This window comes from Anomalospiza imberbis, chromosome 3 (assembly GCF_031753505.1).
Source record: "Anomalospiza imberbis isolate Cuckoo-Finch-1a 21T00152 chromosome 3, ASM3175350v1, whole genome shotgun sequence".
In the NCBI taxonomy this organism is placed as follows: domain Eukaryota; kingdom Metazoa; phylum Chordata; class Aves; order Passeriformes; family Viduidae; genus Anomalospiza; species Anomalospiza imberbis.
In genome coordinates, this window is record NC_089683.1 from 91,959,971 (window position 1) to 91,986,581 (window position 26,611).

Here is a 26,611-nt window from a genome sequence, read left to right on the forward strand (position 1 = left end):
AAAAAACCTCAGTATATATATTTTAGGTCCTTCTCTAAAATGTGATCAGTAGTGGCACAGTTGGTAATAGTGTGTATACACACTGATTTTTGTATGTGTGCTCTACAGTCACTTCCTACCTTAAAGGGATTTACAATCACATCCAGAGCGCCAAGCATGCTCTCCATTTTTATCAGTTTTGCTCTTTACAGTACTTTAGTTTCACTGTTTCAAAAGTCTAATAGAAGAGCCCAATGATGGGAAGGCATCATGTTCTGCTGTGAAGCAGGCTGGAAGCAGACTCTAAATTCCCAGAACAATTCCCAAAACTACAGCAATTAAGCACTCTATGAAACAGCCTGCTCCTCTGAATAGAGTAAAAATCCAAGCTCAGCATCTAGGCAGCAAGAAGAAAAATAACTAAAAACCCTCACTCTCATCAAAAAACAGAGGAACAAATATATAGAGGAAGGAGGATAACAAAAAAAAAGCTTCATTTGCCTTTAGAAATGAGACAAATATTCTGAACAAAGTGTCAGGCTACCTCTGCCTGCAGAAGGCCTTCAACAGCCTGTCCAAATGCTCAGCATGCTGCTCAGGTATCCCAGGATCTTCTCTGTTGTGGTCAGGCCCTCCCTATTTCCAGACTACACTGTGAGCTGCATAGCTGGATTTATCCAGAATTAGGATAGGCATCACCAGTTCCTCTCCCACCATCACCTTTTACCATGTGTAGATTTCAAGTAGAAAAGGCTGATGCTGATTGTGATGCCCCTGCAAGGACCCAGCAGCCTGCGGCCACTGCTCACCTTTGGAAAGTTCTGGTTTTACAAGCTACACAAGGAATATGGCAATAGCACTTGCCTCAGCTTTGGCATCACTGCCAGCAGGTAGAAGAGCAGAGGGAGACAGAGGAGAACTCCATCAGTCAAGTAAGAGAAAGGACATTTCATTTAAAGCTCATTTAAGGCAAGAGCACTATCCCTAGCCCAGTGACACAAACACCATTTGATGGGAAATCACAGAATATCCTGAGTTGGAAGGGACCCACAAGGATCCAGCTCCTGGCCTCACACAGGGAAACCCCAAAAACCCCACCATGTGTACATTTCAGGCTGGGGGCACCCCAGCATCTGTGAGAGGGGTTCCTTGCACCCTTTTCTTCCTGGGATGCAGTGAAACTCAAGGAATGGTGCAGTCCTGGTCCTTCCTTGGTTGCTCAAAGCAATCCACATGCTCAAGCAGTGACGCTACTCACACTGGTCTCTCAAAGCTTTCCCAGCACAATGCTATTTTCCCTGGATTTCCTCTAATTAAATATTTGATCTTTATTTTCCCCTCTTCATTCTTTCACCCAGAAAGCTCTGCTAATTTAACTGCTAATGCTGCCACCTTTGACATCAGTCACCACAGATCCTCAGGATAAGAAAAGAGAACTTTCATGAACACCAGTGCAGATCTGCACATCAAAATGCAATCTCCCCTTGCCATTCAGAGGTCTGAGTCTGATGATTTCAATAACTGTCTACCTGTAGCATAGCCAGAGTTTCACTTGCAGCAAGGAGATGCCTTGTTTTGATGCAGATACACTGGTATCTGCTTCAAGGGTGTGACAGTGCTTTCAGCTGTCCTGGTATGGCAAACATGCTGGCTTCTTCCTCTCTCTGCACCAGGAGAAAACCAGGTTGGATTTCTGCCTGCATCTGAACCAGACAGAACTACAGAGTGCTTCAGAAGGCCCCAGTGAGCACCCAGCTGGGGAATGCACGTTTCCTGAAGCTGGGACACACCTTGAATGTGATCCTAGAAGTTGAGACTGAATCTCTTATTTTATGTTAAATTTATATCTCACAGAACTACAACAATGCATTTTCTTTATACTTCATGTAATTTTCATGCACATTTAATGAGAATTTTAGGAAGATATCTTATGGAAACCACAAAGACTGCTTCTTCTGTTCGGGCATCAGGCTTGCATGTACCTCTTGTTACTAAATTACTTTGAAAATCAAAAATAATTGACATTTTAAAAGACAACAGCTTTCATGATGATGCAAAAATAAACAACTCTGAATATACGAAGTTAGGCGTAAGTAGAATCAGAACTAATTTTAAAGAGTGAATAAAAATATGCTTAATAAAAACTACCAAAGTTAAAGCAGCCCCACAACCTGTACTGCTGGGCTTTGCAGCTGACAGCTATGCAAGACTCCAGCTTTCTGATGGGCAGTCCAGTGTGATTCAGAGGCTGTTGCTGCAGCTCCCACTCAGGCTTGGAAGTGGCTCCCCAGAGATGCTACTTATAAAGGGGCAGAGGAGAAAATGCAGCTTGAGAATCTGCAAAATGACCCAGTGCTGCTCTTACACAGTGCTCTGCAGCATTTGTCCAAGAGAGGGCCCTTGAGGCTGCTGTGCTGCACCAAAGGAAGAAGAAAAGGACAGCATTTGCTGCAGCTTGTTTTTCCAGAAGGTTCACATGCCTGTTTAAAAGCTCCAGATGCTGGTCTTCACATCTCCTACTCTTATAGGTCACAGCAAGGCTTTTCTCAAGGTTTACAAGACAGTCAAATGAGTTCCCAGCTCAAGGTCACAGCTGTGTCAGTTCCATATGTTTCTTTTAAGACCTCTACCCAAAACCTTTCTTTAACAATGCCAAGGATTCTCCAAATACCACCTTATTGTGTTCCTCTCTTTGCCACTTGAACTTGCAAGCAGCAAGGTGGTTGCTAAGGATGCTATCCTTGAGAGCTATACTGCTGAAAAGTAACAAAGTAGTTGTTCTTCATTTGGTTTCCATGACATCAAAGAAAATTTTGCTTCTCAGCTCTCAAATACCAGACTTTTGCCTCTTTAGGGAAATCTGGTCTTGGAACAGGCGAGGGCCTGGCATTTCCAGCCACAAAAGAATGGCTCACTTCCTCCTTGCCTGGGCCCCAAAGAAAAGCCAGTGCTTTGTGCTTTACCTTCAAGTGGTGTTCAGATGGCAAAGGGGTACCTTGGGGCACATTTAGTGAGCACAGTCTTCTGAGACTGCTGCAGGTGGCTCAGCACATGGCTCAGCACATGGCTGGCATCCCAAGCCTTTGGGAGATCCAACAGGCTGAGAAGTGCGGGACAATAACTGAACCTGCACTTCTGAGCTTACCCCTTCCCTTACTGGACAGTTCTCTGGCCCAGTGGAGAAAGAAGTAAAATTCCATATGTAAGGAGGACAGGTCAACCTAGTTCTGATGCCCATGACTGCTTCTTTTAAGGGCACAGTAGGAAACACAAAGCCAGCTACAGTAGACAGGTGTGACAAAGCAGTTCTGCCCTGTGACACCAGGTCATGAACAAGAGCACTTTGCCTTAAATGCCCATGCCCACTTACTAGCTAGACCTCTTCCTCCAAGGTACAAATGGTCTCAGCACTCCCACTGCCCATGACATTCCCTGTACTGAACCATGTTTTCCATAACAAAACTGCACTCTGCCACTCCTAACAGGGGCCCAGGTACTGCACTAACTGTGCCCATCATGGACTTAATATCTTTAGGAGAAAGACACAAAGTATCAACAAGTTGCCACTGGTATCTCCCAAGAATCACGCTGTCTATAGATGGAGGTTCTTCCAGTGCACTGATCACTGTCCATATGGGGTGGAATAATTCATGCAAACTCCAATATAAACTATCTTGGGAAGTAAAAATAATAAGCAGTAACTAAAGTGCAAGAATTCAGGCCTGCTCAGCAACCAACATGCAGGAATAGTCACATTCCTCATTTTCCTTGAGACATTATGCAAAAGCACAGAGCATGCCAACTCTTTGTGGTCCCTACCACTACCCTCACAATAATTTTGGAAGTCCTTTTCCCAGGTAACTTTCAGTTATGAACAAGAGACAAGTTGTTCCTCATCACAACCATCATGACCCATAAGCACCATCTGCCCTTGACATCAGCAAATTCCAAAGTTCTAAGATAGAAGTAAAATTTATGCATTATGAAGAGCAGCAAATAAAGGACATTAACATACATGTACAAACTTAGGAAAAAGACAAGGCTAAATCATAGCTGCATGACCTTTTTTTGTAAACAGGAGAATCAGCCAGGTGCAACACTTTGTACAAAACAAGATTTACCATAATTTGTCAATTTTGTGTTTCAACGCAGAAGGAGAATGTTTATTTATTCTGCTTTTTTTTTTCCTTGTCTTATCCCAATTAAATCTGGTTTTCTTTGGACCTGCAAAGAAGGCATGTGTCTTATTCAGTACAGCATAAAAGAGGAAAATACTTTACCTCTCAAGCTCACACAGAAAAATGCAACCTATTTCTTCCTCCTTCCCAACTGCAGTTAGTTTTTAAACTTATAAAAAGGCAAAAATAGGTTGTTCGTGGATTTTTTTCTCTTGTTCTTCAGTTTCCAAACACACTGAGGATTCCATTCAATATAGCTTCTTCCCCATTTTCAGGGGTGTTTGACCCAAAGAAAGAATACCTAGTAGGAGTTCGTATCTGTCCAAAATATTAAATTGTTCAAAGTACAGTTCATAGCAACAGCAAGACTCCAAGCCTCACAAAATATATCCCATTTGGAACATCCTCAAATTGTACTTGTGGGCTCTCAACATGAAAAAATCTACCCTTAAAAATCAGTGTCTTTGCTTTTTAAATTTACTTATTAGATAGCTTTTAGAAGGCTTCCAATTTTTGCAGCAGTTGTCTCCTTAAAGCATTTTTAGATCTGTGCAATGTAAGAAGCAATAATCTTCTATCCCTTTTGTTACCCCTTGATATTAGAGAGTCAGGAAGTTTGTAGCTTTTATACTTACTGCAATAGGGCAGTCATTGACAATAACACAGTTTAACATGACTGCAGTAAAAGTCTAAAGCAGAAACAGATAAATCCTAAAGGAACTGTTTAAGGAAGGGCAAATTAGATATTTATCGAGAGTATCTTAGAACAAGCTTTGTTTGTCTTTTGTACAAGCACAGATAAAGGTATTCTGCTAAAGAAAGTGGAAATTAGCACAGAAACTTCTCAAAAATCAAAAAGGAACTGATCCCACAAGCATATCCAAGAGAGACATTTGAAAGGATCAGGAAGAACCTTTGCTCTATTAAGGACTTGTTCTGTGGAAAATTACCCTGATCCCCTCTACCCTGTGCTTGACTCACTTGTGATAGATCACTATGTGCTAGGCGAAAGAAACCAACAGGTTTCTCACTCCCTACAGGACTGACCAACATTCTCATGGAAAAGTCAAATTAAATGTTACATTCTAGCATGGCTTTTTCCTTTACCTTTAGATTCTTCAGCATGATGAAAAATGTCTACATCATCAACCATGAGCAGTAGGAAAGCATGTGAAAAGCTGTTCTGTATTAAACCAAGCAGTCCGCGTAACATTATGAAGAATCAGAAAGAATGGCAACTTAACAGAAACACAACATCATAATACTCCTCGGGCCTCCCAAAAGAGAAATTCTTGACAGCTTTTGAACCTTAAGCTTGAATATGCTTTGCTACTTAATTACACCAAATCCTGAAAAAAAATTAATTCAGAACAAAAAATAATTATAGCCTACCATAGAAACAGATACATCTTCACAGGTTTTATGGTAGAGACTGGAAATTTTTTCAGCACGCATAAGGTATTCTGCCGTCTTCCTTTTCACTGCTTCTCGACGAGTTGGACTTGATTCACCTCAATGGAGAAAAAAAAAGTTGTTTTCTATAAAGAGAGAGGTACTAAGTAATCAAAGCACATGACTACTTTGATTCTACCTCCTTGATTTGTTTTTGATTATTCATAATCAAACCTAAAGATATGCATCTTCTAAAGTCTAGTACTATGATCTCAGAGTTCTACAAAAATAACAAATTAAGATTTGCTATAGACTAAGGTAAATAAAAAGCCTTTCCTAATATTTCTGTGCTTTAGTATATGTTCCTATGGTAACACAGATAAGAACTGAAACAAGCCACTGATCCAAACCCTGCATTCCAAAAAGCAAAATCAATAAGAACAGACAGAATAAGATGTTTACAACAAAACAACAAACTTATTTTTTCCTCAGGTTTCCAGTATAGACTTTATTATACACTTTAGTATAGACCTTATTATACACAAAGTCTAGAAATGCTTTTAAAAGCAAGAAGGCAACAGAGGAGAGACACTAAGAACTCGTAAGAACTCCATAGCTTTTCAATGCTAGACAATCCTTGCCTCTTGTCTTGGGGTAACATGGGAAGAAAGCAATAAGCACTTGCACCAACTACTTCACTTTCCTGATGGCTAAACAACCATTTCTGATATAGCTAAACTCTTGGTGAGAACCACACAGTACCACACAAACTCTAAATTCACTCTGAAGCTTTCAGTTTGGTTTAGGCATTCACATCCTGAGCAATATTGCTGTAACAGACTCAACCTGTGATGGCAACACCCAACCAGTCAACCGGCCAGCAAAGGCAAGAGACTGTGAGACACAATTGTTATAACAGAGAAATGAGATTATTATGCTGAAAAAAAGACAGAGACAACTGTCCCAGAAGAAGACTGAAGGACAGCAGAGAGTTGATATGGCCCTGACAGTGTCTCCCAGCCCTAAGTGAGGCCATCCAAGACTTGCAGAAACAAAGCCTTGATTGTGACAGGCTCTGAACTGCCAGGTGCAAGCCAGCACCTCTCAAACCAATGCTCAAACAGGGCAAGGAACTGCAAGGATATCTGCCCAACAGCTACTCCACATGAAAGACAAGGCAAGGAACGGGAGAGGCAATAAACTGAACACACAAATACACAAACCCCAACCTACGGCAGATAACAGACATTATTGAAGACTGGAGCTCTTAAGACACTGATCACCAGGCCATGAAAGGAACCCGAGTATAACCTTGAAGGAGTTCAACCAGAAACTTAGTAACTGATAAGAAAAAAACAGGATTATTGTGGGTTATCAAGAACGAGTCTCATAAAAAAGGGCAAGCTTATTATGGAACTTCTGATAGAGAACTTACTGTGTGAATGCTTGCATTCAGACATTACTGCGGGAGGTTTTGAAGGGGCAGTTGTGGCAATGTGAGATTTTCAATGACAGAATTAAAGGTAGGGGTCACAGTGGATTGTTTTAATATAGAGACTCCCATTCCTTTCATATCACGACTAGAAACTACCCAAACACACAGAACCATCACACCCAGACTCCATCAAAAGTAAGCAGAAGAGACTTTGGATCTACTCCAAGTTCTGGGATAAGTGATCACTTGTAAATTTTACTATCTACCTCACTGCAGGAGGAAAAAGTGATTGTCCCCTCCCTGGATATAGACACAAAACTGTTCTGCAAAAATCTTTGTCTACACGTTGTTTGAGACAGACAGAAATTCAGTGCATTTTCAGGACACAATATTATGGATATTTATCAATATCTCAGTAATTTATCTCATTCTAAAGACCTAGGGAAATCTTGGTAAAAAGTTCCCTTCATAAGACTGCCATCTAGGATTAAAAAAAAAAAAACCATCACTCAACTCTTTGAAGTTGTCATTATCAAAAGAGAGTAGATACACAGTATTTTTTTCAATAAGCCTGTGTTGCAATTCCCTAAAACAGGAGACTAACTCTTGCTTTCATCTCTGCAGGTAGTGTGAAAGCACCATGCAACTTCCTTGTGCCGAAGCACTGGTGAGCACCCACGTTCTCTCAGACACACCGAGTGGCAGCCGCTCAGGGAAAACAAGACATCTGCACAGCAACAATGAACTCTTCAGCCAGCATTTCCTTCAAGCAGGCTGCTAGAAAACTGCTAGGTTAGTGTCTAAGGCTATCATAAAAGTCAAGCTTACCGCTTAATTGTTAGTTATGTGTATTTAGTTGGGATGTTTCTTGCTTTTTTTCAATGCTTCAGTAATTTTACAGTAATTAACGCAAACCAGCTAGGATGTCCCCTTAAGAGCTGTCTTTGTTCTCCCTATTTTCACAAGACATTAATTTCAGTTTTCCTTCTACTTTTCCTTCCCGAGTAATTCGTTAAATAACCTTTGCAAGCTGTTCCCCTCATTAAAATCTTCAGCCATAAAAAGGGTGTGAATTCAAAAAATAACATTTATTCAACAAGTTCCGGCATCATATTTGTGGATAAGATCATTAACAGTTCAGTCTCTGAATACTTTAACAGGTGGATGATTGAGAATTAGGTTTATGGAAATAGGATTTTGGCTTTTTATTTTTTTGCATTAGTTTAACCAAGAAAATGTAAAAAACTACATTACAATAAAAATTCCCATTTAAACAGCCAATATCTCACAAAATCTGTAAATACAGGATATAAATTTAATAAACAAATAAATGCTACTTAAAAAGCTTCGAACACAGAGTAACAATAAAGACCCCATTAAGCTAAAAATAATCTTTAGCATTTATGCCAAATTCAAGGTCATAGAACTGTTCACTTAAAACCAAATAAATCACTAAAACACAGAACTAGAACAAATCCTTATAGCTGACAGATGTCAAAGCTGTGATTCAGACTCCATTTTTTTTTAAATGCAATGCTACATTTTGCCATGAAATATTGGTTTTAGTTATGCAGGATGCATTTTCAAAAGCATCAATTTTAGTTTATAATAAATTAGGAATAATAATTTATTCCTAGTTAAGAATTTAAATATTGTGTGAGCATATTGAGCTCCTATTTCCATTCTGTGGTTAGCCCACAATAATCTAAAGAGGTATCTCTCTAATTACAATCTAAACTTGAAAGGTATTTTTCTTTAAATGCCAGCAAACAAGAAATGTTTAAACTGTGTCAAAGCCTTTGATGAATCTTTACAACTGTTCATAAAAGCTCATCCTGCTTAAAATAATATTGATTTTTCATTTATTTTCCTAGATACTAGAAGATTTATGTTTCATCTGATCAGGATCAAAGCTTCTCCCCCCTCCTGATCACTGGGATTAAATCAGCAATGTCATTTTACACTTTTAAAAACTACACTGTTAAAGCAAGATATAAAAGTGAAGCAAGGCTGATCATAGGGACCTTAGAATAAAAACCCCTCAAGATTCCCCATCTCTCTCTCTCTCTGCTTTTGCTACAGAGCAGCTGTGCCTCACACAGATTCACATGAATGAAAATATTAAGGCGAGAAACCACCCACTTAGTTTATTTTCCATATGACTTTCCTGTAATTATTTTGTAAACTGTTCACACAACAATATATAAAAACATCTGCAAAAACAGGTAATTAATGTGTCAAGCCAAACTAATGCATTTTTTATGGTGTCCATGCTTCGTCAACTGTAATTATAACTCTTTTTAAGCAAATGATGATGTGTTTGTTGCAATGTGCAAGTGGTTATTTTAGATGCTCTGTTTACTATTACTGCAAACAGAATATAAAAACTCTACAGCTACTTTGTTGCACATATAAGCCTTCATCCACACACAAGCACAAGCAGGCTGTTCCCTCATTTTCCAAAGGCCTTGCCTATTTCAAAGAAGTAAAAATATCCTAAAATGAAAATTGGCTTTGAAAAGGCTGACCAGGCCACCCACTGACCAAAGTAACAGTAAGCCAGGACATTAGGACAGCAGCCAATGATTTAAAATTTGTTCTTTAATTTATATTTCTAAAGACAGCTCAGCTACAATAGATTTACAAACATTGATATTCCAAACAGCATTCAAATGATTTTGAGGGCTTGACAGAGGAAAACCACAGATATCAGAATAATTGTGCCATTGATTTCTTCTGTGACTTGTCTGATTGTTTGCCCATAGTTCACTGACTTGAATGAAAAACACAAAGAGGCAGCACTTCCACAACATACAGCAGTGGCAATTGGAAAGCGAGCAATATTTTTCTTTATCTTCTGCTCAGAGTCTTCACTCATACTTCACAGTACCTCAGAAGAGGACACACCTTCGAGAGATCAGCTAACTCAAAGCTGAAGTATTCAGCTGTGCTTATTCACACATCAAATCTTCTGTAATTCTATCATATGGTAAAACTAACTATGCTTAGGTAGTAACAGCAAAAAGCTATTGAAAGGGGACCATATTCAATAAACTTAGACAAATTTAAAAAATTGGGTCAGTAAAGACGGTGGACAAAAATCTGTCCTTTTTCCTCAAATAATCTGGGATACTACAAAGAGAACTCATCTCAGATGCATAGAAGGGCTGTCAAACTTGCCCTGGTCTGTAGCTATTTTCCTCCAAGGATCCAGGATGAAGTCATGCTGAAGATCTGTTCCTCTCTGGATGATAAAGATAGCTCTAGATGCCACTTGCTACTAACAAAGACAAAAAAAAAAAAAAAACCCAAAAATCATCAGTAAATCATGATATGTAGCACCCACCCAGGAATTCTAGATATCCTTTCCTGTCTTTGTGCCTGACAAGGTCCAAATCATCCTCATTAAGGTGTTAAGAGGTTTTCCTCAGCAAGAGTTAATCTGTCAGGGCAACACAGGTGCACTCCCTGCCTGAGTAGGTAGTTGGCCAGGACAGGGATATTTTCACAGAAAAAGTAAGGCCATAAAGTTAGTATTACCTGTCCCAATCCTCTGTGACCTCCTCTTCCTGCTTTTCTCTCAGACTTACTAAAAATACATGTGGGCTGCCTTCCTTTAAAGAAGATATCAGAAGAGATTTGCTCCAGGAAGGAATATCCTCTTGCAGAACAAGCTACAAGGAACTTGTGTGAGACTGCCTGTTGTGCCAGCCCCAAACTCCACGTTCTTAACAATTTAAACAGTAAAACTTTCTCTAAATACTGAAATCTTCAATGAAACATTTATAATTGCCAAATCTAACAGCTATAATACCATTTTTTATTTTTAAAAGTTTCTTTATCTTCTTCACAGTCTTCCTGCACATATCACCCAGCTGGATTGCTGAATTTTTCAAAGAATTGCTCTCTATAAAAATGCAAGGGAGTAAGCCTTAAAAGATTTATTTCTTCTCACAATGAAAAGAGGTTTAGCAGCACCTTCCTTATTAGTGGGTAGCCCAGCTGTTATTTTTGCCTAATTGGTTCAAGAGGACCTCTGTTCTTCTTAGGGCAAACACTTCTTACATCATGTGAAGCAGACTCCTTTGTCCATATTAGCCAAACAAAAGCTCAGGCACACCGTAAGTGACAATGCAACTCATAATCCAGCACAGGTTTGTGATGACTTTGGACACTGTTTTATAACCCCAAAATTTATTTCAGGAAGGGGAAAAGCTGCTGATTTTGGAACGAGTCTCCACCAACTTTCACAGGAGGGTGGGTAACCTTTAATTTTCAAACAATTACTTAAGTGAAATGTGGCAGGTGCTGGGGTAGACGGATACTGCAGCATCAAGGAAAGAGCTATAGATTTGAGCAGCAGGTGGGGGCTTGGAATTGTGAAATAAGACCACTACCTCATCAGCTCTAGTATGCTTTACATTATATTAACAGCAAGTTCCTCTGAGGTGCTGATCAAATTCTGCAGCTGAAAAAACCTGTAAATACTAAATAATAAGACAAAGGTTAAGCCCATTATGATAAAACAGCTTGAAATTGTCTTTTTTCCTCTTTTTTTTCCTTAACATTTTGAGAGAGTCAAAATTTATTAAGATGCAACACATTTATCAGAATCATTCTTTCTTGCTTTTCTGAAGATTCAGGACAGTACTGCAATCTATCAACCAAGAAGAAAAGCCACTTAAACCTTTCACACTAAAGCACAAATTTGTGACAGTGAGTGAATGCCTACAAATTCTTCTTCCAACTTTCTAGTGTGCTGGTAACTATTATGTCCATATGTTACATACATCATCTTCACTGCAGGTTGCCTGAGACCCTTAGAGATCTATATTTCCTAAGAAATTGCCAATTCTGCATCCTGTAGAAAACCTATGGCTACACACCTTTCATGTAAATGTCTAGGTAAGCATCCCTCTAGGGGAAAAAAAATGTTGGCACATTTGCCAAAATTAAGATTACACAGAAGAATGGTGTGGATGAAATGTGTTTGAGTGACCAGTAAAGAAGGAGACAGTAATGCTGAAGATAAGAAATATAACTTGCCAGGAACGTTAACCAACAAACATCTACTTCTAGAGAAACTCTCATGTTAAATCCACAAGGTGGTGGTAGCTTTGCATGTGCATGTACAGCTACCTGAAAAAAAATAAAATGAATGGTCACAGAACCCAGCATTTCAGGGAGGAAAGTCTTAACTTCCCATCTATCTGCTAATACTTGTAGTCTTAATTGTAAGGTATTTCACCAAAATAAGACTTAATATGACAAATATTCTTGAACACTCTGCTGTTGAACTACTTCAGAAGGCAATAAACCCTGTAAGTGTTTCAAGACAGAAGGACAAGCAGTGACATTCTAGCACAGAGGAGGGAACAAAATGGTGACAGCAGCAGCAAGTCCTCCAACACAAGCATCATGGGAACAGGGGAAGAGCACTACCACCACAAGAGAGGAAATTTCCAAGTTCTCTACACTCCTCCTTCTTGACTAAAAGGACAAACTCAAGTTAAAATTAGCATCCACAAACATCCCTTGCTTCAGAGCTGAGGAAACCCACACACACAGATACCTACTCCTTCAAGTAAGAACAGTTCACTGCAGGGGAAAAAAAGAACAAGGCAGATTAAAAAAAATAATAATGAGATTCATAAATCCTGACAGTCTAATACTACTCATATTTATGTATTAAATGCAATTCATATGTACTTTTATATACTATGGGAAATGGACCTTTTCCTCGAGCAATCACAAAAATCTCTAAAACAGAAGAGTCAGCAGCAGGCCTTCTAGAGATCAAACCTATACTAGTCCTACACAGCTCTGAAGCTAAGGAGTCTATTTTAAGATACTGGAAGAGTTAAGAGGGAAAGAGGACAGGAAAAGAAAAAGGAAGATGTGAAAAGCGACAAAGCTGTATATGCAAGAACTGTTTAGGAGAGAATTAGAGCACTGATTATCATGCAGCATCATGCCCTTAAACCTATCTATGCAATTTTTTTATTCCAGCTAGCAATTTGCCTCAATTCACCTACAGTGCCTAAGGCATTGAATTCTGCAGCCAGAGACTTCAAATTTCTCACCTGAAGACAGCAGCGGCACTGTAACCTAATCAGTCTGCCCTGTCTACCCTGCATGCTGCAAGAACTGTGGCAAGCCCTACTGGGTCTTCTGATGGGAGGCAGAAACCCCACACAGCTATAGTCAAAAAAAGATTCCTGCACTTTGCAGCTAAGTGTTGTGGCTAACAACAGCTGAGATAAAAGGCAGTGCAGGCTGGAAGAGGTGTCTGTCAAAGAGGCCAGGCACAGGCAGCAACCCGGCAAGGAACTGCTATGAGGAAAGACTCAAATCTTGGAAAGGTCAGAACACCACCAAGTCAATGGATGTAGCTGTGTCCCGAGAGGGAAAAACAATGAGATTTCTAAGGCTCACCTGGTAACATATTTATTAATTCTTTAACAACTACATGCTAAGTAATCTCTGCATCACACCCTACACACTGGCTTGCAGGAATTGCTATAATTCACTTTCACATGTATTGCAAAGCTCTAAGCTCTGCAGCATGTATTAAGCCTCAGACTTTTATCAGCCTTCTGATGTAGAGAAGTCTTAGAGTTTAAATGGAACTTTGCCTTGAGTGTTTCTTTACATAGCTGAATCTGGCCATATTTATTCAGTAACTAGTTTCTGGCATTAACTATATACATTAAGCATTTATACATTTACTGGCACACGCTGTATTTTACTGCTTTGCCACAACGAGGTGTCTAAACCCAACACTTTCACATAGGGAATGGCATCACTCAGGGTAGTCCATCCAGCATCTACTGCACAGTGAAGGATCCTACAGCACTGATCAGCTCTGAAGCTCTGTATGGTCTGCAATGGGCTTGGAAGACAACACATTCCAATTATGAACAGTTCCTAGTCCACACTAGCATCTGTTTCAGTATCACTGGCAGCATGGTGAGATGTGACTTTTTTTTTTTTTTTAACCAACCACAGTATTTCCAACATCCATTCTTAATCCAGCTGCTTATCAACAGACAAGTCCTGTCACACACTTTTCTTCTAAAGCAGCAGCTGTGACCTCAAGGTTGTATGAAGCACTAGGAGAAAGAAAGCACTTTGTATCATTTTCAGAAAGCTCAGCCCAAACAGTTCTACAGCAAACAGGTTGAGGGATAACACACCATAGGAACACAGAAGCCTAAGATCAGGGCAAGGAGAATTACATTTCCATCAATCATCCCATCACCAACCTTCCCCGTGGAGTTCAGCCCAACTCTGAGGTTTCCCTGCAGACATCAGCTCACACCTCAATTCACCTTCTCAGAAAACAGGTCTGTTGTTTCCGTAAAGACATTGTCACAACCAGACACATCTGCTGGATAGCTCAGAAACTGTTAACATCAATGAGGAACGCTACTCAGAGGCCTTCCCGAGTGAAAGGAATTTAAATAGCTACTGTGTGGTAACAGAAGTTGTCTTCACAAGTGCCATTCAACAAACAAGCAAAGGAAGCCAGAAATGCGCTGGTGGAACACCATGGCTGCTTCCCTTTTCATAAAGTACTGTCTTCTTGGCATTCTGTCAAGCATGCTCCTGTTTGCATCCCTGGCTCCATCACAAGTTCAAATCATAGCCCATCATAATCCCAGTAATTAGACACAAGTTGGTTTGTTTTCAGTATATCCAAAAATATCATCTAGTTGTCCAAAGTATTCGCAGCATTTCATTGTATATGCATTTCTGGGTTAAAAGTCAAAGTCATTTTAGCAAGGTTCCAGTAATTTGTGTAATTTTTGTTCCAGCTCTGTTTACTGGATAAACATTAGAATAGCAGAGAGCAGTGCAAAACTGACATTCACAGCCTGCTTTCAAAGACACCAGCAGCTTATTCAGAACTTGCAGATCCCTAACACAAAATAGAGATACCTGGAAAACAGCTTGTGGATGCTGACCCTCCAGAGGCATCACATACTCCATGCAACAAGGTTCATGTTGCCTAAACTAAATCAATATTCATTCTGCCCAGCCACAGCTGCTACACATGTGAAAATAAACATCCCAAAACTCCGACAGAGTAAATGGATCATCTCCCTTCAGATGTTAACGTGCAACATGGACAGAGCAGCAATAAACACATTTGGTTTCTAAAACACATGGAACAGATCCCACCTGTACTTTTCCACACAAATTAGGCTGGCCATGTTGTGCAGCATTCTTGCTTCTTCACATGCCTGAAGTTATTGAAACACAGCAATAAGCAGAAGCATTAACTCTTGTTTATCACACACCTCAGAATGCCCAGATCCATAATTGATATAACTAAAGAAAGGCTACAGTTGTAAAAAGAGGAGAAGTTTATACAAACAGGACTCCCTTCTTTATTACAAAAAAGTTCTCCATAATTTCAGTCTCATGATCTGCTTCTTCCCAAGATAAACTGTGCCCTATACCAAAGTCACGGAATGCACTACTTTGCATAAAACAGAGTTAACTTCCAGCTAGAAGTTGGTGGCTTGCTCTTGATTAGTGCATTTTTTTCCATCACTAGGCCTGAAGCAATGCACTGACCTCAAAGTGCTCTCACATGCTAACAAAACAAAGGAACAGCTATAATTGTGAGCCAAAGTTTCTATCACTTAGCATACATACTCAGTATGCTTAAAAAGGCAGAAAACCTTGAATTCTAGAAGGTTTCAGCTCCTAAAGAATTGCTGAACCATCCTACACAACCCTTACAGACCCATCTTCCAAAAGCTTCCAAACCCTGCATGCAGCAATGACCAGAAAAGACAAGAGGAGCAGCAGAATTGGTATATATTCAGAAGAAAAAGGAAATTATAGCAGCTAGTCCCTGTCACTGCACGTAAGGCAGCTCTGCTATAAATGAAACAGGAAGGCACAAAAGGTGCAGTTTAAGGGCTACACTGCCAATCCAAGATTTCATTCTTCTTCCCACTGACAACTGGTTAATATTAAAGATGCATATGGAGCAGAAGTAGGCCAAACATGTATAAGGAGCAGATGCCCAGAGTCCAAGGTATACACCAGTCTCTGAGCACACAGGCAGCAGTCTTTCCACAAGGGACACAAATTGGGTCTCTTGGCAGGACTACAAATAGGACATGAAAGGATTTAGTACTAAACTCTTCAAGAGACTAGCAAAAGAAACTACATATGCACCGTGCCCAGAATAATTAACACCACTGTACATCTGAGAGCATGTGCACAGAGCTGAAAACAAAGTCAAGATGGCCATTTCTCAAATATACAAATATACAACACCTGCCTCGCCCAACACTCGTGCCAGCAGCACAGAGAGCTGGAAAGTCTTCAGGAATATAACAGGCTCAAGTGTGCTCAGCTGCCTTTAGGAAAGCCACCTACCTCAAACTAAGCAGCACAGGTCTATAAACCTGCAGCACTGAACTTTCTCGTGCATGGTTTTGACGAGGCAGCCTTGAGCAGCAGATCTTGTGCGGAGCCTAAAGGAGCGACTGCTGCCAGACCCTCACCTTCAGATCCACCGAAGCAGCTCACAGAGGCGCTGCACCTGAGCAAGCGGTCCTGAGCAAAGCCCAAGCTGGAAGCTCAGAGGATGGGCGGCATTCCTTCCCCCATCTCCGTGCGCTGCTACAATCGGCCGATTCCAAGTCTCGGGTGGCAATTTCTATTTCCTTGGCGCCACCTCGTGGCCAAAGTCCGTATTCCCGTGTCACTGTGCTTCCCAGGGAAAAAGCCACCTGCGGTTCCAGAGGCCACGCATTCTGCAGAGGCTGTGCAGAGACAACGGCACTGCACAGGTGTGCAAGGATCGATGAACAAACACTGTGTTTCACTCTCAGCTGTTACGAAGTTTTATTTACACTGAATAGGTGCAAAATAATCAGTGGCGGACGACCAGAGCGTTTTGTAATAACTGGACCATCCTTATCTTTGAAAGGACTATGTTATTATCTGTGTGAAATACATAACTAGGGGTGTTTAAATAACCGAAGTGATTAGGTAGAAGCTTTGTGGGTTTTTACTGCGATATGCATTAAATGTTCACATATTTATGCTAAACACACTGCCTTCACAAAGCAGCTACAGTAAAAAGTTTTGTTTGGGTTTTCTTTTTTTTTTGCTATTTTCACTGTCCTCATAGATCATGAGATGGCACATTTTTAGGAAGATATTTGGACCAGCCCTGTCATCATGAAGAGGGCAACAGTGTCTCTGCCAGCTTTCAGAAGCTTCAAGGAGAATGGGACAAAATGAGCTGGATCTACAGAAATCTAGTGTGAATGCTCAGAAGAGAATGAATATTCCTTCACAGCCATGCAGGGTAACACAGAGAAATGAAAAAACAGCTGACTGCTAGGAACCACCCTGTGTACAATTATCCCAAGGGATAAGATGCCACCTAAAACGCAACTCATTCCCATTACTCCCTCTTGTGTGATATACAGACACAATGTGAGGGACTGCAAAGAAAAAGGTGCCGGTGCTGATTACATGTTTCTTCATCCATCAGGAACACTGACACACACCACACAAGTAACCATCACTAAAAATTTATTAGTAACTCCCACTGCACTGAGCGGCATCAAGAAAATCAGGAAAGAACAAAACAATTTTCTAAGATTCCTTTAATTTCTTCCTAGCCTGAAAAGCAGGGATAAGTAGGTGATAGAAAAGGATTAACAGTTATCTGAGGCAGCTGGATGAGCAGCTAGTGAACAGCAAAAAAGAAAAAATCCTTGGAGGAAATTTTGGCAAATATAAGTAAGAAGTTCAGCCTAGTCTGGTTTCGCAAGTTCATATGCGTGAGTTGAGCATGTCACCTACATGCAAAAAGTCTTTCACAACTTTAAAGCAAACATATTACCCTAAAGATTACCATGAATTCAAAGCCAACATGTTTAACCACTGCCACAACTCAAGTATACACAATAATTACCACAGCAAAACTGATGTGCAATAGACTGACTTGTTTTCATGCCCTAACAGTTTGAAACTGTTTAATAAAGAAAGCTTTTGAAGTTGAAGTCTGAACTGTCAGTTCAAAACAGCATCATGGCAGCCTTGCATCATGGCTGGCAGACAGAAGTGTTTATGACAAAACAGGATATCCTTCAGAAGATCACAACTGAATGGCCCACAGGTCTATGAAAAAGTGTACTTGCAAAGAAAGAATAGCTGGGCTCTCCAAAAGAAGACTGCCAGCATATTCAACACTAAGAATGAAAAACATTTTGACAACATAGGCAAGAAAAGGTAGGATGTTATTGAAAAGCCACCCTGCAGTAGGGTTTGCAGCAAAGCAGCAACCCTACTGACATCACTGAGACTTGAAAAGAGGTGGGTTTACTTTTGCCAAAAAGTATGAGACACTTTAAGCAAAGGCTATGCACATATCTTGGCTCACACCTCTAGTTCTCATCAGTAACCTACCCATTATTTTTGCCAGGCCCCATTAAATCAGCTCAGCAGGTAACTTCCGTTGCCAGAACTGTTCAGAAGGTCTGGACAACTGCTGTGCATCCCACTGGGATGCAGCAAAGGTTTCTTGCTTGTGTGTGTTTGGTACATTCATGTCCAAGTCCAGATCTGGAGCAGCAGAATGCACCTGTGCTGTACACTGTCAAACAAAGGCACAATTCTAATCTCACTCATTTGATCTGTGTGGGACAGAAGCACAATACACAGACCCTTAATTCACTCCAGGAAAGAACAAATCTTTCCCTGTACTTTATAGCTTTAAGCCACTGTTGGACAAAACGCAGATTATATGAGGTTATCACTCAAGATTCTCAAGAGCTAGAGAAGGGAAAAAATTTTTCTCCCTTACTGACAAGGTGCAAAGAGGCAGAAATATGCAAGTAGTTGCATCCAGTCTACTAACAACAGCTTCTGCAGAAATATACTGACAGACCAAAATCTTTTGAAAAGGAAAAAAAACCCTGTTCTCTCCTAGCCATGCAAGCATGTATGTTTCTATGCATCCTTTAGCTAGAAAAGGAGAACAGTTTAATGGAAGAAGCAAGAGGCTGTGAGACAAGAGCAGTTCTAATCCTTTTGTGATTGGGAAGTTAACCTGAGTCTGCCTCTTCCCAAGCGTAAAATGGGGATAATTAATCCTCACTTAACCATGTAAATTAAATAATGTTTTAACAGTGCTGCAAGTGCCACATATTAATTAATGGCTAGGCAATAAAAAGGAAAGAGGCAAGAGTGGAGCACTTTGCTACTTACCTGCAAGTTGAAGGTTGTGCTGCAATTCTAACAGAGGAGATATTGGGCACTTGGAAGATGAGAGCCTAAATTATTATTCAGTCTTAGAGAGAAAAGTTTCCCTCTCTCTCACACGCACACAGCTATCGAGTACATGAAAGCCAAGCACATGTAACTGTGCATTTCAGATCGCTTCTTTGCAAGGCATAAAGCTGATGTTAACCATGGAAATGTCATAAACAAACATATGCAAGGAGAAGACAAACATCATGAGAAGATCCATACCTTGAACACCTTCCAGAAGTAGATCAACCCCCTTTCTATAAAAGCTTAAGGCAGTTTCATAATCTTCCTCCTCCTCCTTCTTCAAGGCTAGTTTTATTAACTCGCCTGCTTTCTCCAAGTAATCTTGTTTGCCTGGCTTGGATTTTAAGCTTCCAGTAAACAAACCATGGCTTTCCTTTTCTCCTTCAGGTTTGTTCCACTCCTGCTCAGATGCCTGTGTGCTTTGGACTGGGGGTTCAGAAGTAACAGAAAGGCCAGCAGCTCTACTGGGAGAACTTTGGTTGGATGCCATTCCATCATCTACCTCAGCAAGAGAATCTACATCGACTGTCAGAGAGATCAGGTCGCTGTCACTGGAGAAGCCTGAAAATCAGAAAGACATCCATTACTCTAGACTGCTCATATACCTTAGGAGACTTCAAAATTCTTTAACCCATTCAAAGATTTAGCTCTTTCCACTTATGCAGTTTCCTCAGAATGCCCACAGAAACTCCCTGATTGCAATGCTGTCGCTAAAAAAATTTTGTACATATAGAAACATATTTTTTAAAATTAACTACAAACTCTGCAGAACAACTGGTCTTCATTTCAGTACTGGGAATGAAGAGACCAATATCTAACACCCAACTTAAACTTCCAACGCAGCCCACCACTGGGAAATTACAAAAGTAAACCTGTGTGACTGCTATTAGAAAAGTCAACCAGCAGGAGCCAAATTGCTGTTGCAAGAAATCCCAACATACTGTTTAAAATCAGTAAGATGAAGCATCCCCAAAATAGTAAATTAGGAGTTTGAAATAACAGAGTTACTGTCAGCTTACGCATCATGCAGCACTCAGCTCACATGTAATACATATAATCTTCCTTCATTGCTAACATGTGGTAAAATAAATAAATAAATTACTTAACACCTCTTTCATCACTCAAATCTGAGCTAACACATTTTATTTTACATTTGCCACAAGTCACTACACCCTTACTGCAAGCTGACCTTCAGTAACTAAACCACAGGTACTTTTCATGGTTATTTGCAAATAAATGACAACAAAGGTATTTTATATATATATATATATATATATATATAATTCATTCTGTAAGGACTATCATCCACAAAAGGCATTCACTCAATTATGGTTTTCTAATTATTTAATTTCCACAAATGTAATGGAGACAACTTCTAGATCTCACCTCCACATTCCGACTGGCTTGTAAGCGTCACATCATCAAGCCCACTTAAATCCTTTCGAACTGAAAAGAAGGACAAAAATGTTTCTGATGCCCATGTGTACAATAGATTACAAGTTCCTTTACCATCAGAACGAAAATACATGACCCTCCTATAAGTAAAAGTATATATTATGAAACTGCTCTTTGACAGGCTATCAGAGATACCCATTTGTTAACACACCATTAAAATTAGGTATTAGATTTGCCATTTCTCACTGCTTCCAAGATTTAAAAACAAAACACAGGTCCTTGCTTGGATGGGGGATTATTCAAACATCACACTCCACCTCATTTCAACAGCAGCAAGACTATAGTCCCCTACCTCTCTCTGCTCTCACAATTTATGGCTAAGGAGACTTAAAACTGGAAGTTTTCAAAGCTGGGACCTATACACCAAGGGAAAAAAAAAAAAAAAAGCCTGCTTTCAGTCTCAAAAATGCCATTCCAGAATAGTACTCTGCATGAGACATATGGAGCAAGCCACAAAATTGGCAGTGCCACCTGGATATCAAGTAGCAGTTTGTTTTATCACCTTGGCACATGTACCCACTGAGGCAATAAAACAGGCAACAAGGTCAAGACATTTAGCTGTTTGCATGCACAGAGAAAGTAAATTCTGAGCTAAAACCTGGTGTCTGCTTTCTTCTATATTATTGTCAGAGTGACAAGTTTAACCACATTTCCAGGTAACAAATTCTGAATTACTTTCGAAAAGTACGTGGCAACAGCTAGAAGCTGACTCAAAAGAAACTAACTCAAACTTTATTTTACATTTTGCAGTTGTAGAGATATAGTTTACAATTTGTGGAAGAGGAGTAAGAAGGCATTGTAGAAAAAGCTAGCAGCTCCTTAACATGAGTGAGAGGAAAAAGACATGAAGGAAAACAAATTACCAGCCACCCTTTGTCTGAAAAGCAAGGGACTGATGACACTATACTACTTGAGAGGAAGGGACAGGGTGCACAGAAGACAATACTCCTATCTTCTCATGAAAGGGACATAAAGCGAAGTGTTCAGGCAGAGAAGAAAATTGCCTGTGTAGCCCCCCATCCTCCAAGAAAGAAAGAATACTCACAAGAGAAAAGTTGTAGGAAGACAGAGGATTCATTAACTAGCATAATAAAAATGGCCCATTCACCTGCTCAGTTTAGGGACAGCAATATCAAATTTGGGGGTGGAGAACTGAGCATTTATTAAACACCATTTAGAGCTACCAGGTGGTGGAAGCAGATCTGATTGATGGAGAAAGACTGCAGAGAGAAAGCATGAATGGAAAAGCTGGGGGTTTTGGAAGGGTGTTCAGGCCACCCAGGTGAGATGAATTAGAGCCCATCCACACAGCAGATTTCACACAGACTCAAGTTCCCCTCCCTACAGGCCAAACAAAACTACGTTTGCTCTTGTCTTGTAGCCAACTGGACCAAAAGCTGTATGAACACAGCTAGCATGGCACAGAGCCTGAGCTAATAAACTTTTCTTTAAGTCAGGTTTAGAGCCCAGAGCTGGCACCACACAACAATAGTCATGGGGTTTCCAGACAGCTTATGGGGTAGGAAGCATCTCAAGTGCACAGGATTATTTCTGGAAGGAGAGGGGAAAAACAGAGAATGAAAAAAAAATTACTTCCTGATGAAGTTCTCTAAAGAACCTGGTAAGTTAATTGATACAGAAAGATTTATGAAGAGAAAGTGGGATATCTGATCATCCAATGTACTCAGAGAAGACAAAGTGACTGTTTGTCAGGAATATAAGATGAAAATAATGATGTTGAAATCGAACACAAATCTTTGTACTTGTCTCTGCCTTGCGCAATTTTACCAGGTATCTGAAAAGTAAACACAGCTTCCAAAAGCTGGTGGAAAGCTTGGGTAACCTAGCCTCTTGAAAAGCAGATTCCTATGAAATCATGAACTGCCAAACTCCTTTTACAAGCAAGACAATTGTTGCTTATTTTGGTACAAAAACATTTCTACTACTGTCAATTTGCATCTTCCACCATTAATGTGCACACCTTCTGCAAAATGAACTTTGTCCGGAAAGAATAGATAAAAGTGAGAAAACACAACCGACCCTTAAAAGCAAACAGCAGCACCTGTTAAGGGATGGATTTGCTACTTCTCAGTAAAACAGCTTGAAGGAGCAGTGCCCACGTGGAGGCCTTTGCATGCCCACAGAAAGTGACAGAGTGAACCAGCCACAGTTAACTGCCAAAACCAGAAAAATCAGATGCAGGCAAGAGGCTGTGAGGAGAGGCAGGGACTCAAGGCCGAGTATTGCCACTGCCATCTAGAGGTTTTAAAGACAGGTGTTTCCTTCTGTCCACAGCCTCCCCCCCACCATAATCTGCTTTCAAACATAAGACGATGAGCTGGAAGACACATAGGTTTTTAGAAATAAGTCCACAAAATTCACATTCAGCATCTCCAACACCAGTGCTCAAAGTTGTTCCAAGGATCCTGTAAAAGCACTCCAGCCGATTTAGAAGGGTATCAAAGAATTTTTCTACTTTACAACATTTTTTTCTTTTCAGTATTTTATCTGACATAAAGGAACTGCTAAATCTGCTAAGAATGAGGCCCTTGTGAGTAATGAATAGAAACGTTCACATTAAGCACTTTTAGAAGCACTCTATTTTGTAGGGCACAGTGTAAAGTGAATGCATTGTCAGAATCTGAAATGTTAAATTTCACAGAAATCATTAAAACCCTTTAAAACTAGTTAGTGCTATTTATCATAACTGCCCTCTTCAACTAAACAACTATATATGAACATATATGCTATATGTGTGTATATACATATATAAACAACAACAACTTCTATACCTTTCCCTTCACAGAGCAAAATATTGTGGGGACATTAGTTCATTAACATCATAGAAGGTACTACAAAATAATTTGCAAAGCTCATTTCCTATGTAGAATATATTGTACAACTAAGCACAAAGTTATTGACATAGAGAGATCCCAGTGACAAGACATATAACCTCAAGAAAAAAGATGGGTTTTTTTTGTCTCCCACTCACTATTAGGAGACAAAATCTGTAGGAGTGTGGGTAGGTAGGACGGTTGGGACGGATGGGAGATTTTTGAAGTTAGGTTTTGGAATTTGCGGTTTATTGTAAAGGGTTTATTGTAAAGGGTGTGGGTGTAGGGGTTCTGTTTGGAGCTGCCAGCTGCAGCTCTAAGTAGGCTTGAAAGAGAGTTGAAAGAGTAAGAGAGTAAGAGAAGGTAAGAGAGTAAGAGAAGTTTTTGTTACAATATAATAAACTTTCTTTTGTGTCGAGTATTTTAATTTTTACTAATTTAGTACAAGATACAAATCTTATAGCATTTACATATAGCTTATAAGAATTATTATATTACTATACGGTGTTACATTTTAAACCTTAAAAACTACTCTTCGGACACTTTTTGCTAAGCTAGTAGGGTCTGTTCTGACCCTTGGACTTGTCTGTAAGCAGAGGGTATTGTTTAATTAAAAGGGGATTACCTTCAACTGGCCATACTATTATTTTTCAGTTGTTTAGTAACTAAGGTTTGGTATCTCAAAGCCTGCTTTCATTTCAATTTTGCTTACAGTTTCTATATTCTCAAAATCTTTTGCTAAGCAATCATATTTATAAGGTTTTCCTTTTTCATCTTCTCCAAGAAAAATCCATTTTTTGTTAGGACTGTTTTATCAAAGTAAATTCTATGCCAGAAAGATCAGATCCCTTCCTAAATAAGCTTAAGACGTGTTTGTGTAATAATGTGGATTTATACACGAGAGCTAAGCAATTCCAAAGGAAAACTTCAGAGTTAAAGAAGAATTTCCTAGAAATCACAAGGACCAAGAATAACTCAGAAACACATAAATATCTAAAAGATTGCATGGTACACAGAAATGCTTGAACTGACTCAGCCTAGAGACAGGCAAGAAGCTCTAGTACAGTATTTATTTGGGCTGACTGACCCTTCCTTACAGCTATACTATTATTTAGTGCAAGTCAAGTGCCACTAAAATTACTGCACAGGTGGTATCCAAGTCAGCATGCACACCTTTAGAATAAAACTTCCAAAAGTGCAGACAGCTCTGCTGAGCCAAATTTCTCTCTTGCCAATCCCAGCTCAGCATTTTTGCCATAACAAGCAAACAGAAACTGGAGGCCAATGCTCCATGAAGAAATCTGTCACTTGCCATTTTCGAGCTGCTTTCAAACAGATCATGCTATGAGGTTATGTGGAAAGAGAAAGCAAACCTTCAGAGCTGCAGTCAGACAGGTTGTCAGTCAGGTTGTCAGACAGAGGCTCAACAGGACCAATCAACTCAGAGCCATCATGCACCTCTCCACCCTAAAAAAAAAAGAGGCAAAGGAATTACTCAGCTGCTTTGCTCTACAGAAATTCTCATTGAATAGAAGTGATAGCCAAAATGATATTTCCTAATCAGTGAGTGCTCCACTACTTTAGAGTTAATGAATTTAATTAAACCATATAAGCCTGCAAAATTAAACAAGGACTTTCAGTTAAGCCATGTTTGGTTGCCACAGACTGATTGGGTATCCAAATATTTAGCCTACTGCAGCTTCAGAATTTTGAACCACACAGACCTGCACAACCAAGTCTAACAGGGAGAGAATAATAATGCTCATCTCTTGTGTCACATATAGTCTGTGCCCTTCAGTGGTGCTCCCAAGCACAGGACTGTCCATCAAACTAATGTCCCACTCATGACCCACTATCTTGAGTTCATTTGTAGTTGAGACTTTACAAAGATACAAGGAGGACATTCCTCTCCAAGCCTAAAAGGAATCAAAGCTAAGAGAAGTAACAATAACACTAGAAATCACCTAAATGTTTTCAGTGTTTTTTTTAATTTCTGCTTCACATCTCAGGTGCACACTTTCCATGCCACTTTAACAAAAAGTGCACCATTTTCAAAATCATATTACAAACAAGCATTGCTAATCTGTCTTGAACCAGCCCAGCACATTTTCACACAAGCCAGCTCATTCTTCTGGAGTTTATAACACACGGATGCACAGAACACTCCCTTCAGATGTTTCTAAGAATTCATTGTCCAAGTCTCTCCCTCTCCACAGCCACAAAAATCTGAAAAGGAACAAAACCACCCATGGGTAGAGCTAAAAGCACACAGCCTGAGCTGGTGACAGACCATACCTAAGATTCTTTTACAGGAAAGCATGACCACCACATCAGCTAACAAATGATCCTAAATTATTACATTTGCATAACCCCCCTGCCCCTTGAAGACATAGCTTGTCCTAAAAAAACATTGATTTTCTAGTTTTATTCAGTTCCCTGCAAAGCCAGAAAAGGTCCATTGGGAGGCTAAAATTAACACTTTTACTAAGCAAAGGAAGGAAAGAGAGGTCTGAAAAACTACCCAAAGCCACAGAAGTATTTCCAAAGAACTGAAAAAATGCAAATGCAAATAAACCAAAAAGTGAAATTGTCTAACTCAGTCTCCCAGTCATTTATTGACACCAAAGCTTAAAGAATATTATTTTAAGTGTTTTAAAGAACACTGCAATAACTTCATCACAAAAGCAAGTGAAGAATCTTAAGCTTTGATAAAATTTTGCCCTTGCATATATATCCTCTTAAATATACTAAACACATTAATATGCTTAAGTCCCATCTCAGCCAGATGAACATTTCCTTAATTCCAGAGAGTTACTATCATGGGTACATGTAAATTTATGCTTATGAGTTTGCAGAACATTAGACTAAGCTTACTGAAAATAAAGAGGTTTGAAGGAACCATTGAATAGAAACTGCTTCAGCTGTAATAAAGAGGAAGTCCACATCAATGTACTGTCCTAAAATTTGTTATGGAGCTGTTATGGTTCTCACAACACTGTACAAGCAGCAGGTTCAACTAGATA

General features: G+C 39.7%; 1 protein-coding gene across 6 annotated transcripts in view; it reads right to left on the reverse strand.

The window, feature by feature from the left end:
• The window catches only part of RPS6KC1 (ribosomal protein S6 kinase C1), an 86,499-nt gene that overhangs the window by 42,424 nt on the left and 17,464 nt on the right, over positions 1-26,611 (reverse strand). For 4 of the 6 annotated variants that reach the window (XM_068185709.1, XM_068185710.1, XM_068185711.1 and 1 more), the window contains exons 5-8: positions 24,962-25,055; positions 20,686-20,745; positions 19,498-19,860; positions 5,550-5,668 (exon numbers count right to left, since the gene is read on the reverse strand). In XM_068185709.1, coding sequence (XP_068041810.1) covers positions 5,550-5,668; positions 19,498-19,860; positions 20,686-20,745; positions 24,962-25,055 — 636 coding nt within the window. Of the gene's footprint in view, positions 1-5,549; positions 5,669-19,233; positions 19,415-19,497; positions 19,861-20,685; positions 20,746-24,961; positions 25,056-26,611 lie in introns of those variants that run through there. The other 2 variants (XM_068185712.1, XM_068185714.1) reach the window with 2 other exon arrangements.